At 45.0% G+C, this 18,163-nt stretch overlaps 1 protein-coding gene across 2 annotated transcripts in view; it reads left to right on the forward strand.

The window, feature by feature from the left end:
• The window catches only part of RTN1 (reticulon 1), a 125,828-nt gene that overhangs the window by 102,567 nt on the left and 5,098 nt on the right, over positions 1 to 18,163 (forward strand). Inside the window, exons 1-2 of one of the 2 annotated variants that reach the window (XM_054635269.2) lie at positions 4,449 to 4,664; positions 17,801 to 18,008. In XM_054635269.2, coding sequence (XP_054491244.1) covers positions 4,604 to 4,664; positions 17,801 to 18,008 — 269 coding nt within the window. In that variant the 5' untranslated portion in view covers positions 4,449 to 4,603. Of the gene's footprint in view, positions 1 to 4,448; positions 4,665 to 17,800; positions 18,009 to 18,163 lie in introns of those variants that run through there. The other variant, XM_054635268.2, reaches the window with a different exon arrangement.

Genomic DNA, 18,163 nt, shown 5'->3' on the forward strand with positions numbered 1-18,163 from the left:
AATCACACTTCTTGTCCTTGTGAACAATCCAAATATTTTGACTGATGATTAAAAAAACCCTATAAATCCAGACATTTCAAGACTTAAAAAGAAATTGCAGGGAGGCTGGAACATTATGTACATGCCCGGACATTGGGCTTCTTTTGTTGTGATTGTTCAGCTTCAGACTTCAATTCTGCCAGTTTAAGACCATATTGTCTTTTTTTACCAGCTTATTGATTCCTTTTGTGGTCTGAAGACCTGAGAAAAAAGGTAATTCATCACTGCATTGCATCTTCTAAGAGAAAGTAGCAAAAACCTGGGGCAAAAGACAGCAAGGACAGAACTATGTGCTTCCTGTACTGTGAGAAGTGATGGACCTGAAACAGCCATCAGCATCTCCCAGCTCATGGCCTTGCCATTTCAGCTGCCTCTGAGCAGCTCTGCAGACCAGAAAATGTGCAAGAATGAGCACAAGACAGTGAAAAGGATGAGAGCAGAGCCAGGATTTGGCCCATCCTTCTGCTATTGACAGCTTCTTCACGAAAATGTAATTGCTGGCTGCCCTTGCTTGGAGTGCTCAGGCAAAAATTCCCCGTTGCTCTTTAAAGCTTCGAGACATATTAATGCAACATTTAAAATAGCATCCTCTCTATTTTTGTTGCTGATGCTAAGAACAAATTAGCTTAGAAAAATAACCCAAATGATCTCCCTTAATGCTATTGTTCTCCTAAAGTGCTAAGTGTCAGGATCTTTCAGCACCACGTTGCAGATCTGGCGCTGCCCTCAATGTGTCCCACGGAGCCTTGACGTGGAGTGATGCAGGAAAACGCAGTCAGTCCAAAGTGCCTTCAAAGTCACTGCACTCCAAACAGTGGTTTCAGCTCTGTATGTGGATTTTTAGTCACTAAATCACCTTTGAAACCAACTGAAACCAGCTGACTTCCACCCCTGCCCTCCAACAGGGTTGTTAAGGGAGGGCCCCGAATTTTAGTTCCTGTGGTAGAACAGTGGGTGCTTCTGAGCTCTTATGGACTGATAGGGTCCACTCAAGGATATTTACCTAAAAAAGCCTTAAATGTTGCTAACTCTGACCTCATCAAAGCTCATCAGTGGTGCACAGGTGGGCTGGGTCACTGTGGAAGGACCTTTAGAGGGAAACAAGGTATGGCTGGAGTGCCAATCCTGCTGCAGGATTTCCTGTGTCCCTGGAAGGAGCACAACCCTGGTGGCCACACACCATAGCAGGGTGTCCCTGTCCTCTGCAGAGCTACAGTCTGCACCTCATTTGGCCATCCAGATGTGGGTGCCCCATGCCTGGAATTGTTAAAAGCCAGATTAGATGGGGCTTTGAAAAACCTTGTCTAGTGGATGGCATCCTTGCCCATGGGCAAAGGGTTTGGAACTGGATGAGTTTAAGGTCCCTGCCAGCCCAAGCCATTCAATAATTTGATGATCCTGTGATTGCTTTTGGAGTTGGAGGGATGGAAAGAAACGAGGCAGACAATACCCTACACATGTGTTCACTTGACCAGTGGTTTCCTGCAATGATCCCATGGGTACCTTTATTTTACCCCACACATCCTGCATACACAGATCATCATCTCCAGCAGAGCTATGGAACAGGCAAGTGCTGACGAGCCCTCTTGGCTTGTGGCTGTGCCATCAACACTGAGCTTCATGTGACCTCACCAACACCTCTTAAGATCTGCAACAATTTCAGTAACATTCCTAGCAGAAGGAGGCTCCCAATGGACAGTGCTCTGAAGGGAAGAAAATTCCACTTACTACTTTTCATCCTGCTCCTTCTCATGATCACAGGAATGATCTCCTCCAACTCTGAACTTTCCTGCAGCTAATGCTAAGATCTCTATGCATGTCTCACCCTTTTCAGATCCAGGCAATGTTTATTTGTGCCTTCCAGGTTTAGTTCTGTGGCAAAGAAGCAGTTCTTAACCTCAGGACTGATGGCCAAGTGCTCAGTCCTAATTCTGTTTCACTACTTACTGAATGCATAATTCAAAATTTCATTGTGGAAATGCATTATTTTATGACAATGGCCACTTTAATGCTGGATCCACCCAGTGCTGATTGGGATTTTGTGCAATTTCTGTAGTCACGCACAGAGTTCCTTCTGTCCCCCACCTGCCTCAGGTCCTGGGACAAGTGAGTGCACACTGGAAGCTCTCCTTAGCCCATGTGCATTTTCTAAGTGTCTTCATCTCACTGTTCCAGTTGAGTTCTGTTTCTAACACAAATGCAGTGTTCTTGTTACTGCTGGTAAAGCGATGGGTTCTGGTGCCTGTGGATTAAAATAGTTCTGGAAGTAGTGTGGGAGAGTCCAATCACATGGGCCAGGTCTGAAGAGACACTTTTCCAAAGGGGAGTAAGAATTTAAACAGGAAGCCTGATGGTGTGGTTTGTTTTGCTAGCCTGGAAGAGGGAAAGGAGACATCAAGTCTGAGGTGAGAAAAATTTCTACAAACAATGAAAGCAAGGAGAAATTATTGGGATGTTAAATGTATGTGGACCACACTTCTGTCCAAAGGGAATTTGTCCTTCATACTTGACTGAGAAATTTGGGTTACAGAGAGACCAAACAGAGATCTTTTGCCTTCCCTCTGCTGTGTTGCTGGTGGCAAACACCCAGTAGCCATGAATTTGACCTATGCACCACGTTTGGGGTGTCTGTGGCTATTCCAGGGACAAGGATGCAGAAGTTTTATGTGAATTATGTCTCTGTTTTATACACACTGCTTGTAAATACTTCATATTATGGCTTGGTGGTGGGAACCCCACTGTAGAGCTGCAAAGGGTTTACAGGGCAAAATGTATCAATAGGGAAATTTTCTGCTCTTGCAAAGGGTCTAAACCAATCAGTCCATGCTTAGAAATCATCCCTTGCCAACCTCTTTCTTCCTTTTTTTTTTTTTTAAACAAAGCCAGGAAGAACACAAAATCCAGATTTGTAACATTATAGATGGTTTAATCTTACCACATGCAATGGCAGCTAAAGCCAGTTCTGCCCCAATTAGTTAAGGATTTCCCTGTTAGGGGAATGAAGATGCTGGGTTCAAGCCTAAGCAAATGTTTTTGGGGATCTCAGGGATGGTTTATAAGCATGGAAAATAGCTTTTGGCCTCTCTAATCCCAGCAGAGTTTCCTAGGTAAAGAGTAAGGTAATACTATGGTGAATTGCCTTAAATTTTGGCTTTCTTCTATGAGTTACCTGAAGGAAGGATAAGTGACCTACTACTGCCAGTTGGAGGGGTATCTGTTAACTCAGGTATTAAAGACCTTTTATTTTTGGAGTCAAAAGAGCAGAGGGGTTCAAACTCTATTCCCCATGCTGATGAGTATGTGACCCACTGTGTGTGTGTTGGTGACTGTTTCCACATGAAAAAACAAAATTCAGTAAAATGCTGCTAAAGTGAAATTATTTTATGAACTGTCATGATCTAAAGGTTTAAGTCCAGCCTCAGAGCTGAGAGGTGCCCAGCTGGGGTCATTCTGCCCAAAATGACTGGGCATAGTCTGATATACTGGTCACTCTTCAACCAAATGGGGTGACTTTTTGGGGAGTTTCTTAATATTCCCAGGCACCCCAAAATCTGAAAATACAAACAGGTTGAGTGGTAAATATTTTCTTTCCCAGTGTTTACCAAGTATGACTTTTGGATGGTTATGATGTCTCTGCAAGTCTATTCATAAGTTCATTGGTGGGGAAACTGAGGCAGGGGCTGTGTCCTGCTAGGGAAGGAGTGGTGGGGCCTACCACTGTTAAACTGAATGTTAAAATTCAGCTATTAGTGGGTCTTTCACAAATTGTCCTGTATTCCTGCACTCTTACACATCAAATCCTGATTTATGTAGCGTTTTGGGCAATGAGAGGAGGCAGCACACCCAAACCTGGTGCACCTGGGAGTCCTCAGCATCCTGGTGTGGCAGGGCTTGGCATGGGGGGGCCACACGGGTCACCCCATGCCCGCAGGGTTTTCCAAAAAAATACAGCAAAATAGGGGTTGCTCTGCAGGGCTTTGAGCCTGACCTTGTTTATTTTCCTGCCTGCTCCCCGACCCCACCCAGATGAGCAGAGGAGAGGGAGGCATAAAAACCTGGAGGGGTTGTGGTGTAAAAAAAAAAAAAATAAATAAAAAGGAAAAAAAAAGAAAATTAAGAAAATACCAGATTCCATCACTGTCAAGAAATTTCTGGAACAGTCACAACCGTACTGACACATAGGCAACACTGCTCACCCCCCCTCTATTTGCCCACACCCAATTTGCTTTTATTTCTTTGCCATCAGGTTGCCTTTAACCATTTCCACGGCTTAGCCGGGCTAAGCCGCCCGAGCTCAAGCTTTTGATTTGAAAAGGGACCCGCATCCCCTTTTCAAAAGGAGTCTGCTCCCTAGGGCAGCCACATCACACTGCTGATTTGCTGCAGTGGAGACCGCAGCGCGTACAATATGCCCTCCCCCTCCGCCTGTGCTGCTTACAGCATCAGTCCGGAGCCGAGCGGGGAGGCGGCCGCGGTACCCGGGAGCGCACCCATGCTCGGGAATGCCTGACTGCTAACGCAGTGCCTCCGAACAACAGGACCGGCAAGCCCTCAGCCCCCCGAGATGCAAGCCAGTGCCGACTCCACCAAGATGGACTGTCTTTGGAGCAACTGGAAATGTCAGGGTATTCTATCTGTTCTGGTGTTGCATGCTAGGGCTGCATGGCAGAGGAGGCAAAGGCAGGATCCATCCATTTTTGCATTGTTCACCTGTGTGGGCCTTTGCATGCTGTTTCCTCTCCCTCCCCTCCGCCCGCGGAGCTTTTCTTTGGGGGGTAATTTAAGAAAGAAATGAAAGATTAAAAGCCCCTATTTCTGATTTCTGTTCTCGGAATGCATTTCTCCCATCCGCAGGTGTCTCACCCTGAAAGCATCCAGGATACAGGTCCTCCCTTCTTCCCACCTTGCGGCTCATCCCCAGAGCATCCGCCCTTGCCGTGAGCGGCGTCATTCCCCATCCCCGGCTCTCTCCGTCGGGATGTCTCTGGCACGATTTCCTACCTTTCGGGCTTTATGATTTCCCACCTTTGGGGCTTTAGGGAAGCCGGGTGGCGGTGCATTGGAGCCCGCTGGGGCTGGGAGGTGGCGGCGTTGGGCTCCTGGGTGCCTCCTGCCCACGGACACACCCAGAGCCTTGTGTCACACAAAGAAAACGCAGCTCCGGCAAGGAGGGCGACAGAGCCGGGCATGGCCCCCCGCTTCCTACTTTGCTCTAGGATTGTTTTGTTTTTTTTATATATATAAAAAAACCCCACATTAATCCTTTCATTATGCTCCCGAGCACTCGTTTCGGGGGGTGAAACATTGCGGGGATGTTGTCTCGCTGCCGCGGAGGCGAAAGGGAACAATGGCATCTCCCTTTTGGGTTGATTTTCAGCGTGTTTTGAGCGGGTCGGTGTCTGCGCTGGGTGGGGCTGGCCACCTTCCCGGGTGCCTTGGACAGCTTTTCAGCCATTTTTAGTCGGCTTCACACTTCCCAGCCAGTATCCAGCCTTTGTTTTGATAAAAGACAGTCTCTGTGACGCTGCTCGGTGGGCAGATTAGAGGCAGCAATGCTAGCGGCTGATCCCGCCGGGCAGGCTGGGGCTGCTTCGGACAGGCTTTGTTTGGATGTATTTTTGTAATTTTAAGGTGCATGTTTATGCTGAAGAGTCAGTTCGTGGTGCTGATGCTCACAGCAGGGTCCCTGGCAGAGAGATTACTCCATGGCATCATCTCATTAAAGGGTCCAGGATGCTCGCAAGCATAGTTTCATAAACGTAGCTCCATGCAACAGAAGCTGAAAAACCTTCCTAAAGTGTTTTTTTTTTGGTTTTTTTTTTTTGGGAGGGGTGGGGATGGAGAGACTTTTCAGATGCCTGTCTCTAGGGAGGTTGATATTTTTGCAATCTCAATTCAGCATCTAATTGTATTTAGGAGCTGAGGGTTTTTTAAGGAAGATGAGTAGCTGGAAAGTAAACAGATGCACCTGTTAAATGCCAGGCTCCAGCAGCTCCGGCTTTCCACGCAGAAATGAAGGGCAAGGATTTTCCATGTGTTTGTGGGATTTATTCAGCTCAAATGAGAGAGTCACAACCAAACTTCAGGGTCTTTTCATCTGAGCTTTGCAGATGAACTTCCTCGTAGGGTGGGGTTTGGGTATGGGTTTTTCTTCAAAAATGCTCATTATTTTGCTGATTCTTATAAAAGCATTGACTTGCTGAGTCAGATTGCTGGACCACCTGTTTTTAGAACCAAACTGAGTATTTTCCTTCTCATCAGGAAAAAAAAAATCATAAATTAAAAAAGGGGAATAACGAAGGGCATGCTGCTCTTGTTTAATTAGTAATTAATAATAATAGTGGGGTTTCTCTCCTTCAGTGCCTTCCTTTTTTGAAAGTGGGGTAGATTTGATGAAAATTGGATGACACAATATGTCCCATGCTGATTGGAAAAAAAATCCCAGGTCTGAAAAAATCAACGCAGTTAAAATAAATCACTTGCCTCACTTCCACAGCATTTGCATTTTTTTTTTCTTTTCCTTGGATGGTGCTTTATGATTCCAAAATGATCCTGCAGAAAACACAAAATAGCCATAGAATATTATTTCTGTCATCAAAATTCTTTGATCAGTCCCAGATAAAATAGAGGAAATTTAAAATTCAGGAGAATGAAGACTAAAGACGATCCATTGATTCCTTTAATATCTATTATTCATGTTGTCTCTGTCTCAACCTGGAATATCACTTCTGTGCAAATCTGGAGTTGTATAATTTTGCCAGCTTGATTGTGGCATTATTATGGTTCCTCCCTGAAAAGTCTGGAATGTGTCTGTGACTGTAACAGATGCAGAGAGAAACCTCAGTAAATACAGAGCATATTTTTATGGAAATTATGGAGATTCGACAATGAGGTTGACAAAAGTTTTGATTACTCAACAACCAAGCCTGCAACTAGCTGTATCATTGGATTCATCCTATAGTAGTTATAATTGATGTAAAATTGGGTGGGGATCATGAGAAGCTGCAAAGATTCTTGGTGAGGCTTTGACTTCGCCCCACTCAGTCAAGTGAATTTCCCTTGCAGTGAATCAACTGCTGCTGCTGCACACATTTAGAAATATTGGTTTTTACCTGCCCATCCTGCAGGTACAGCAGGATTAGAGCAAAGGTAGATCATCAGCAGCCCTTGGGTGAGCAGGACAGTAATTCAGCCCTGCTGGGCACCTGCTTCATTCAGAATATTAACATGGGTGGCCCTGGGGAACTGCAGTGGCTTCCACGCCCCAGTCATCTCCGCACTGGAAGGTGATGCATTTGAAGCAGGCTGGGATGGAGCCATGCATAATGCATGAGTGTGAGGAGAAATGTCCCTGCCTGGGCGTGCTGGTGGCTGTGGGCCCTGGAGGAGCAGCCTATAGCCTCTGCCAGCTGTGTGTGTGACACAGGAGTGTGACATGAGAGTGTGACAGAGTGCGCAGCTTCCCACCGGGAGCTGCTGGGCGAGGGCAGCCTCCAGCTGCAGAGGGAGGGCAGGTCCCTGTGCCTTCCCCAGGGGCTCAGCTCAGCAGGACACAGGTGGCTTTGGGGAATTGCAGGTTTGCACCCTGCCAGAGACATTCTCTGGATTAGGAAGGATCTAAAACCATAGAATATCCTGAGTTGGGAGGGATTCACAAGGTTCGTCAAAGTCCAGCTTCTGCCCAGGACACCCCAACAATCCCACCCTGTGCCAGGGAGCATTGTCCAAACCCTCCTTGAGCTCTGTCAGCCTTGGTGCTGTGACCACTGCCCTGGGGAGCCTGTTCAGTGCCCAAACACCTCTGGGTGAAGAACCTTTTCCTGTTATCCAACCTAAACCTCCCCTGACACAGCTCCAGCCATTCCCTCAGGTCCTGTCAGTGGGCACCACAGAGATCAGGAGATCAGTGCCCAAGTTTGCACCCAGCTTGGAGGAATTGTTTGGTGTCAGTACACTGGTCCTCATGAATATTCCCTTTTCCACTCTTCTACACGCCAGCTCTTGGCTGGTCATAAATGTCAGGCTTACTCCTGCAGCTTCAACTTTCTGCAAGACTTATTAAAAAAGAAAAATTAAAAGATCCACAGACACAGGCCCATGAAGTGTTCATAGAAATGATCCTAAATATTACCCCCATTATAATTATAAAACTTAATGTGGGAAAGGACTGCAGACTTCATCAAATCCATCTAGTTGACATAACTCTGCTGGGACTGCATTATTGATTATCATTCCTTGGCAGCTGTTTTCAGAGAGGCTACTTCCTTACCTGATTGATACATCCACTGGTTTCCAAAGGGTGATGGGAAGCTGCAGCAACTGCTCAGGGCAATGTTCCTCACTTTAAGACTGATAAAGAATTTCAATGACAATAATTCAGTTGCATGCAGTTAATCTGTAATCTTATTGACAGTTGTGAAGTCTGCCTAATTACAGCTTCATAATGAGAATAAAACTTCAGCCAGTTGGTACCTTCAGTGCTTTACTGCAAACATTGTGGGCTGATCTCTCAGCTGGGATCCATTTGATAAACATCTGCCCCAGTATTTGGTTCTTATGTTGGATCTTGGTAGGGCTAAAACCCTGGTACCAACTCAACACGTGCTGTAACCAAATTAGCTCACGGTTTCATGAAACTATACCAGCTTGTGGGTAGTTTATTTCCTAATTTCACAGATGGTTTCCTGTGAAGTTTGAAGGAAATTTATCAAGATTGTTTATGACTTTCAGATTTGCTTCCTTTTTTTTTTTTTTTTTTGGTCACTGATGCAGAAATTGTATCAATTCTTCTTCCACCACGTTCCTGTTAATGGCAAAAGAAATCAGTGAGAAAATGTGCTCTGCATACCTGCTGAGCCAGGACAGAATCACAGAATGATTTGGGATGGAAGGGACCTTAAAGACCACCCAGTTCCAACCTCCCTTCCATGGCCAGGGACACCTTCCACCAGACCAGGTTGCTCAGAGCCATGTCTTTCAAGATCTGATGGACAATATTCTTTCATAGCCAGAACAAGGTGAAAATTCCCCCAAAGTAAGAGTATATTTATTAAATTAATCCCTGAAGAGTAATTTAAACTCCATCAAGGGGGTTATGGGGGGGCAATAGCTGAAGGCAGTATTGGAGGGCTGCTTTGTTTTCATTTTTTTTTAGGTCCCTGGGAAGTGAGTTCTGCGGAGGCTTTTATGATATTAGCAGGGGTACTTTCTCCACACCATATTTAATTATAAGTAATATAGGTCTGAACCACTCATTTTGAAAATCTGCAGATTTTTGAATGTTTGGATAGAGTCTAAGAGAGAGCCCAGGTCTATTCCTTTGGTCCAGGAGCATCTCAGGAGAACCTTCACATTTCCATAGCATTATGTGCACTCAGAGCCTGCATCAGGGATTCTGCTTGGTCTCCTTGGTTTCTGCTCAATTAAGGTGAGAGCCATAACATCCTCCTCAGAAACTGCCCAAGGCAGGCAGTGATAGAGTTTGATGAGCAGGAGTTGTGTGTTTCTCCTGCTGCTGTGCTCAATTCTGGTCTTAAAGCATCTCTCACATGAAAATGAAAATAACAACAGCATAATCATTAATAGCAGCAGCAATCACATAATAATTAATAATTAATGATAATAAATGCTACAGTAGACTCATGTGTGGGGTGGTTGAAGGGTTGATTTCTTACTGACAATTCTCTTTTACTGCCAGTCCTCTCCTGTCTACCCAAGCCTGCTCTGGTGCCTCACATGAGGCAATCCATCAATATTTTTTTGCTCACATCTTGATCTTGCAGATGTTGTAGGAAATAACACGGAGGACATTGAGGTTTTCCTTTTCCCTGATCCTATTCTTGTTCCAGGTCTCCTCTCATCAGACACTGGGGACTAAGAAGGTTGGAAATTTCAAGTTAAACCTTGAAACAGGTGGATGGTAAAGTTATAAAGCTGAACTGAGGACAGGAAGTTAATGGTCAGAGTGTGTACAAGAGGTAGAGGCATGGAGAGATTCCTCAAGGTTGGAGATGAAGGATCAGGAGCTATGCCTCATGAAACAGCACAGATACCCTCTCTTGGCTCTGCTGCTCATCACAGCAGTCTCCTGAAGGCAGCAGACTGCTCATTAACTGTGTATCCATCTGTATTATGTTAGAATCAAATCTGTTGTGGGGAGGGGAGCAATGTCCACATTGGATCCTTCACTGGAGAGGAGAGGGAAAGGCTGGTCCTGCAGCCTGTGGTTAAACCTGCAAGCTGGGCTTGCTTTGAGTTCAAGCAGTATTTATTTCTACTCAAAACCTACAGCATTGTCTCATTTGTTGTCAAATACTTTTGTGACAGCACTATAAACAAGGTTATTCTTCTTAAATTGTGTTTCTCGGTTTTTTCACTCCCAGAAGGTCTGATAAATGCCTTATGAAGTAATTTATATTTATGAAGTTGTAATATTACACTGTGTACGGAAGTAAATGCTGTGTGCAGAGAGGTTTTTCTCACTTTTCTTAAAAACTATTATTAGATAAGAATGAAACAGTACAACCATTGATTTTACCTCCTAAGCAGGCCTGGTAGTACTTCTATGGTGGGAAGGGCAGCTTGATCACTTCCAAAGGTGATAGTAGTGTACTACAGAGCATACAACCTTTTATATGATCATCAAGGCCCATCGGCTTCATTTGAAGGTTGGGTACCAGGAGTTTGCTCACACTTTTTTTAATAACTTCCATGGAAATGCTGCTTTTTGTAAGATCGTTTTTCACACAGTTGCTGCAGTAGAGGAAAAACTTGCAAAGTCAGAAGAGAACAGAGAGATTTTTAGAGGAGAAGCTGTGGAAGATTTGAATTGTCCAGTCTCTGCTTGGTTGATCATTAATTTTCATTCTAAAATGCTTTCTTTGAGACATGGAAAAGATTCCCATTTTTCCTACAAAAGTATTTTTGGAAAACATAACCATGCAGGAGGACATTTTAGCTACAGGTTGGTTTGGGTCCTCTGTTCTCCCTCTGGGATCTCTGCTCAGGAGGCTGGGCCTGCAGCTGCCCCACACCATGAGGCTTCTGGGGACCACAAAAACCCCCAAAGCCCAGATCTTGTGTTTCCACATCCTAACAAGAATGAATTCAGGAGCATTTTTAATCAGTCTACTTTGACACTGCCCTTTCCAGCCCCCACATCTGTCTTCTGGCTTTTTTGATACCAAGAGGAGCAGAAACATTTTCTGCTGCAGGCCGTGGTAAGAGCTGTGTGGCACTAGGGAGCCATTCCTTGCAGGCACAAGCACTGCCTGCTGTGCTGTTTCTTCTATTTGTGAGGTTCATTTCAGCCTGCCCCACAAACATGGCTTTTTACCAGCTGTCCATATTAACAGGTGCTTTCTTTACCATAGAGTTTACCTTTGCTACCCTGTGGTCCCAAGTGCAGGATCCCATTTGTTTAGTCAGATGAGGTTCTGCCAGAAATATGGCTTCAAAAGCACTGTTTTGGCACCCTTGAAAAATCCTGCAACTGGAAGACCACTTGAGTAATATTTTGTGAATTCTGGTGTGAGTTAAAAAGCACAAGCAGGCAATACTTGCAGAAAACCAGCTCATCAGACACGCTTCTCTCAAAAAATTCTTCAAAGGCAGCAGCAGTGACCTGCAGTGCTGCTGTCTTAAAGATGGCTGGTAAGTCTTCCTTGATAAATGCAAATAGTTTTGAGTCTGAGGCAGTTCTGGCAAAACCCAGAGTCCTTTTATACCTCCACAAATGACTCAGACTTCCGGTGAGTTGTACTGTTAAGAGTGCAAAGTGAGTGATGTTGCTTTCCCTCCTTCCAGGAGGCTAAAGGGAGATCATGGAAAGCTACAGCAGAACAGCTTCTGCATGCTAATGGGCATGGGCAGGATTTTACAGTAGTGATTTTCAAAACAGAAAGAGCCTGACCCTCAAGTGAAGCCAAGGCTGATTTCAATGCCCAAACCCCTTTTGCAAACTGGGTGGTTTGAAGTTTTGGCTCTTGGAAGTGGATCTTGCTTAGCCAAACAGACTGAGGCCCTGTCCAATTGCATGCACAGCACACATCACGGCCTCACGTGGCACCAGCCTCCTGCCTCATGAATATTCAGCGTGCATTGCTCAGAATTGTGCCATTGTGGTGGGGTCTGGGCAGCACCATGCACACACACCCCCCTTCCCAGTAAAACACCCAGCGCTTGCAGGACCCTGCACCACACCAGGACCTTTCATTCCTTCCCTTCTGATTGACCAAAGCACTCAGTTATTATGTGGTTAATTTGTGCTGGGAGGTCTCCCCTGTCCTTTAGCTGGTCTGGGGAATGCTGTAGCCACCTTGGAGCTGGGCTGGAAGCTGCCTCAGCCTGGCTGAGCGTGGGGCTGGCGCGTGCTGGCGAGTGGCCCTGCAGAGGAGGGTGTGTGTGAGAGCTGCAGCTCCAGATCCACTCCTGGCCTGTCATCCTCATTCCCACTGAGTCCCCATGTGCTGGGGAGGCTGCTCTGAGCCTGGCTGGGTGTCTCTTCAGTGTGCCAAGGAAGGGGTACAGGCAGATGCCCTTCAGCAAAGGCTCAGGCACCGGTTATACATAGTGACCTGTTGAAAGACACTAAACCCATGGGGTCAGAGAGTGTTTGGGAGGAGTTGTTTGGTATCTTAACCAGTTTTATATGAATATAGGGTGAGATAAAACTCCAGCCAGAGATATAAATGTGGTGGACTGTGGGGATTTGTGAAGGAATTTCGAATGAGTCAGAGACAGGACTCTGAATTGCTTTTGATGAAGCGATTTATTTTTCTTATCTTCTACACAGGCAGGAAGGGTGAGCTCGGCTCACATCTTCACTGCATGGTTCAGAAGGTCACAAGACTTCTAGTTACAAGACCTTTTAAGGATTTATTAACCAATAAAACACTGCCAACAAGGATATTTATGGTTTTGACCCAATCCCTAAATATTTTGTCTTATGGACTCATGCTGCAGTGTAAGCTTTCTAAGCCAATCATGTCATGACACACAAACCTACAGTACTGTACTTTAAAACTCTAAATTTTCCTCTACTTAGCTTAATGTGTCTCTGCTTTAAACTACAAATCCACATTCTCAATTCTAACACCTAAGCTTGGTAGTTTTTTCCAAGGTCTCAGATCAAATCCTGTGTTTAATTCTAAGCTTTGGCTTACAGGTCCAAATTTCTGAGGGTTCCCTGCATTTCAGATTCCAACAATGGACAACTTCATCTTTAATTTTAATTCCTGTTTAGAATAAAAAAGAAAGGGTGTGAGGAAGGTTGATGCAAGTCTGGGTTCACCTGATGGTCGATGAGAAAATTTCTCATTCGTTTGCCCCTTGGTCTCTATTTACAGCACCAGACACTGATGTGACAGGTACTTTGGCTCTGGTGTAAATGGTTACAGGAGAAAATGGCACTCTGAGGAAGCCAGACAAAGGATCCCAGCTGGGGCATTCTGCACCCACAGCTCCTCTCTCTGCTTTCCTTGTTTAGGCAAGGAAATGTAGGAGAAAAATGTATTTAACCACTGTCTCAGCAAGGAAGCATTTCTTTACCAAGAGGGTGGTCAGACTCTAGAACTGGCTTCTAGAGAGATGGTCTGTGCCCCAAACTTGTCAGTGTTTCAGAGGCATTTGGAAAATGCTCTCAAAAACATGCTATAGCTTTTGGTCAGCCCTGAATTGGTCAGGCTGTTAGAATAGGTGATGGTTGTAGGTGCCTCCCAACTGAAATATTCTATTCTATTCTATTCTATTCTATTCTATTCTATTCTATTCTATTCTATTCTATTCCATTCCATTCCATTCCATTCCAATAATTTAAAAAGCCTTTGAAGTGACTGAAGCTGCAGCTGAAAGAGAATACAGGGCTCTGACAGGTGCAGCTCGGGTGTTTTTAGCAGCATCTAAATTCCAGGGGAGCTGATACAGCTCAAATCCCTGAGGCCTGTCTTGCCAAAGTCTTCCCAAGTCTCCACTGATTTCTAGTTCTGGATTCTCCTTTTCCCCCTTCCCTGCTCAAGGAACTTTGAGGTTCACCCCCCTCCCATATCACCTTTTGCAAAGAGGTTTGGCTCAGCCCCTTCTCCATAAGGGAGAGGAGGAGGAATGGCTACAGGCACATCAAATCCCACCCAAACAGCTGGACAGGGCAGCAGTTCTGCAGCTCTCTGTCCCTTCAAGGGAGATGAGGAGAAGGCAGATGTTCTTCCTGCCCTTGAGAATCCTGACAGACCTGGCAGGCTGTGGGTGAGGGGAATGTGCTCCCAGGATGGACCTGGGCACTGGGAGAGCCATGTAAAAATCACTGAACTCGTATCTCCCTTTTCTGTGCTGAGATTTTCCAACTAGCAGTTGGCACTTCTTTTTTCCATGCACATGGGAATATTTGCCTCAGGTCTAAAAGACACAGGATCCCTCTCTCCCAGGTCTCCTTTGGCTGCAGAAAGAGGCCAGATGCTTTTTCATCTCCTCCCTCTCACATGCTCTTGTTCCCAGAACTGTGTCACTTGGCCGCCGTCCATCTCGCTCTGATCCTTTCCTTACCTGATACAACTGAGTAAATATCCCAGGCATTCCATGGCAGGAACAGATGACTTTCAGGATACACACATACCTGGTCAAGCCTGTCATGAGTAACTCAGCATCTTCCCTTGTGAGGAGAATGAGAAAATGCAGTTTGGCATTTCTCTGCATGAGAATGCAGCCCACTGCCAGCCTGCAGGAGTATGAGTTTGAAGATCATTGGAAGGAAAAGGCTTAGTTGGTCATTTTGGATCTTATAATTAATTGGGATTGACTCAGGGAACTCTGTTGGAGTTCAGTTTGTATTTTTTGGCTCATTTTTCATTTGTTTGCCTCTCTACTGCCTGTGTCCCAGGGAATGTTTTCCCCTGGCACATGTCCTTTTTCTGCCGTCAGCAGATGATGTACCACGTACACCAGCTCACCTGTGCAATTTAATGTTGAAGTTTTGTGTGATAGACAACTTAAGTACCTCAAAGGCAGATTTGCATAAATTTTAAGTACTCTGACAGAGTAATTTTTGAGCACAAAAAATACCAGGTTGTGAATAATCACAGAATCTTAGAATGGGTTGGGTTGGAAGGAAGCTTAAAAATCATCTCATCCCACCGCTCCTGCCATGGGCATGGACACCTTTCACTTGTTCCATGCCCCATCCAGTCTGGTCTTGAATATTTCCAGGGATGGGGCAGCCACAGGTTCTGTGGGCACCCTGTGCCAGGCCCTCAGCACCCTCACAGAAAATAAAACACCTGCTGTCCAAATGCTCACTGGTGACAGCCCCCAGTTGTTGTGCTGCAGGGTTTTGAAGTACCTTTACTGAAAAAGAATATGAAAAATGGCCAAACACGCGCTCTTGTGTTCTGGATGCCATTTTGTAAGGATGGTTTGCAAGGATGGAGTTGCATGCTCCATCACCTCATCACTGTGAGCAATCAGGAGCTCCAGCTGTGTCCTGCAATACAGCTGTGTCTGCTGCTAAACCTCCTCATCCAGGTGCTCTTACAATGCTGGAACTGCATTTTGGAGCATTCCAAACTCCCTGCCCCAGGGTTTCTGCAGGAATCAGGCATGGGCACATATCTGTAAAAGACTAGTCCCTGTTTTGTGGAGTCAGCACCCAGGATCCCAAAACAGGCACCAGAGTCCCTTGTCCTGTGCCTTCCATGCAGCCCATAGGATCCAGCCATGTGTGCTCATGACCACAGGTCCAGTGCTGAACACTTAAAAATAGTAAAAAGGTTCATATATAGTGTATTTGATGGAGAATATAATTGGATGTGAATGGTGCATGAAGAGAGGAGAGCTCAGTAATACAACAGCAATTTTTGATTTCAAGCCCATCACTGTAAAGCAAGGCTAATATGTGTAATAGTAATGAGTAATATAACTCATTGACTCAAGGCAAACACTCTGTGATGACTCACAATTTTTGGAGATTTGATTATAAGGACTAAGAGGCTGGATTAATTTTGTTTCTTTTAGTATCGGTGACTTTTTTTTTTTTTCCCTGACAGATTGCAGTTTTCCTGAATTTACTCTTTGTTCAGAATGATTTGACAAGTGGCATCTCTCAAATCTGTTTGGCTGGTGCTGTGTTCAATCTGTTCTTGAGGACTTGTGCAGTGTGTGAAATTAAAGCTGTTTTGTTTAGGTTGTCATGAGCACGTTCTCTGGCTGGATGAAGAGTCCTCTCAGAAACAGGTTGTGGGTGTAAACAGATTGAATTCACCTTTGTGGACTGGATATTCCACAATCCTTTCATAAAATTTTGTTATTTTAGTGGCTGTCTCTGATATTAAAATTTTTTGCTGGAGAGGTTGAAATAAAATGTACAAAGTGGATGGAAAACACTGTAAAAGTTAACTGCTTTACAAATATAAAAATGCACTAGTTGAAAATGGTCTTATGCACTTGTTTTGTTCTAGCCAGCACCTCCCATGGACAGGGAAGTTATATAACAAGCAGAAAGCTTTTGTTTTCTTTTTTATTTCTGATTCTGAGGTTGGATTGAGTAGCAAGAGAGATTATTCTGTATTTGAAGGCCTTATCTGAAAAATGGTTTCCTACTCATGGAACTATTAAGCAGTGGTAAAACCAGGAGTCTTTTCCTTTCTCAAAACTTATGAAATAATAAAATTAAATCGTGAAAACTTTGAATGGGAAAGTGGTGTACTGTGGCTAGCCCCAAACTTCTGCATTCATTTATCAACAACCAAAACTGGAAAACGCTTTGATCAAGCATTTGGCATTTGAACTTGTTAAAAACAAAAGCAAATTTAAAAAATGGAATTTTCAGACTGAGTAAATGCAAGGTAGGTTGAAATCTTCCATTCAGCCCTAGCAACAACACAAAGCACTTGCAACCAGCTTGCACTTGCCTTGCTGCTGCAAGAGACCCACCCACCGTGCTGCGGTTGGAGATACTCATCCATCTTATCTAACCCAGGCACAGGCACAAGCAAAACAAGGATCCCAAGTAGGTCATCAGTTGTAATTTCCTCAGCCCGTGGCTCCAGTCCCTTTGCTGCTCCTGCTGAGGAGCTCCTGCTGGTGCTGCTGTGAGCAGAGACATTGCTGCTCCCCGAGGGTCACACCGGGCCCGTAGCAGCCACCGCCGCTGCTTTGCAGCTCCTGCCTGCTGTGTTTGCTGGGAAAGGCCCCAAAAAAGGCAGGAATGATGCATCTGACTCCATGTTCTCAGAAGGCTAATTTATTACTTTATGATACTGTATTATATTAAAGAATACTATGCTATACTAAAGAGTACAGAAAGGATACTTACTAAATGCTAAAAAGATAATAATGAAAACTCGTGACTCCCTCCAGAGTCTCGACACAGCTTGGCCCTGATTGGCCAAAGAGTCAAAACAACTCACAGCAGAACCCAATGAAACAATCACCTGTGGGTAAACAATCTCCAAACACATTCCACACGAGCAAAACACAGGAGGAGCAAATGAGATAAGAATTGTTTTCCTTTTCTCTGAGGCTTCTCAGCTTCCCAGGAGAAAAAATCCTGGGCGAAGGGATTTTTTCAGAGAGTGTGAACCCGAATCCAATGAAACAATCACCTGTGGGTAAACAATCTCCAAAACAGAGGAGAAGCAAATGAGATAGGAATTGTTTTCCTTTTCTCTGAGGCTTCTCAGCTTCCCAGGAGAAAAAATCCTGGGCAAAGGGATTTTTGTCAGAGAATATGAAGGCTACACCTGCCTTTAACAATTTGTTTTTCTACCCCCAGCTATCGACCTGTTGTACTGGCGCGACATCAAGCAGACGGGGATCGTGTTTGGCAGCCTCCTGTTGCTGCTCTTCTCCCTGACCCAGTTCAGCGTCGTCAGCGTCGTGGCCTACCTGGCCCTGGCCGGCCTCTCGGCCACCATCAGCTTCAGAATCTACAAATCCGTCCTACAGGCCGTGCAGAAGACGGACGAGGGCCACCCCTTCAAGTGAGTGGCTTTGTGGTTGTTGGGAAGGATGAAAGTTTGACAAGAAAGTCTCACAGATATATGTGCTTAGCAGAAAGATTTTTGAATGCCGAATCTGAGGAGGGATATAGAAGAAAAGAATTGCTGAGCCAGTCTTGCTGGATAACCAAGGAGTC

The sequence above is a fragment of the Agelaius phoeniceus genome, chromosome 6 (genome assembly GCF_051311805.1).
Source record: "Agelaius phoeniceus isolate bAgePho1 chromosome 6, bAgePho1.hap1, whole genome shotgun sequence".
Taxonomy (NCBI): Eukaryota; Metazoa; Chordata; class Aves; order Passeriformes; family Icteridae; genus Agelaius; species Agelaius phoeniceus.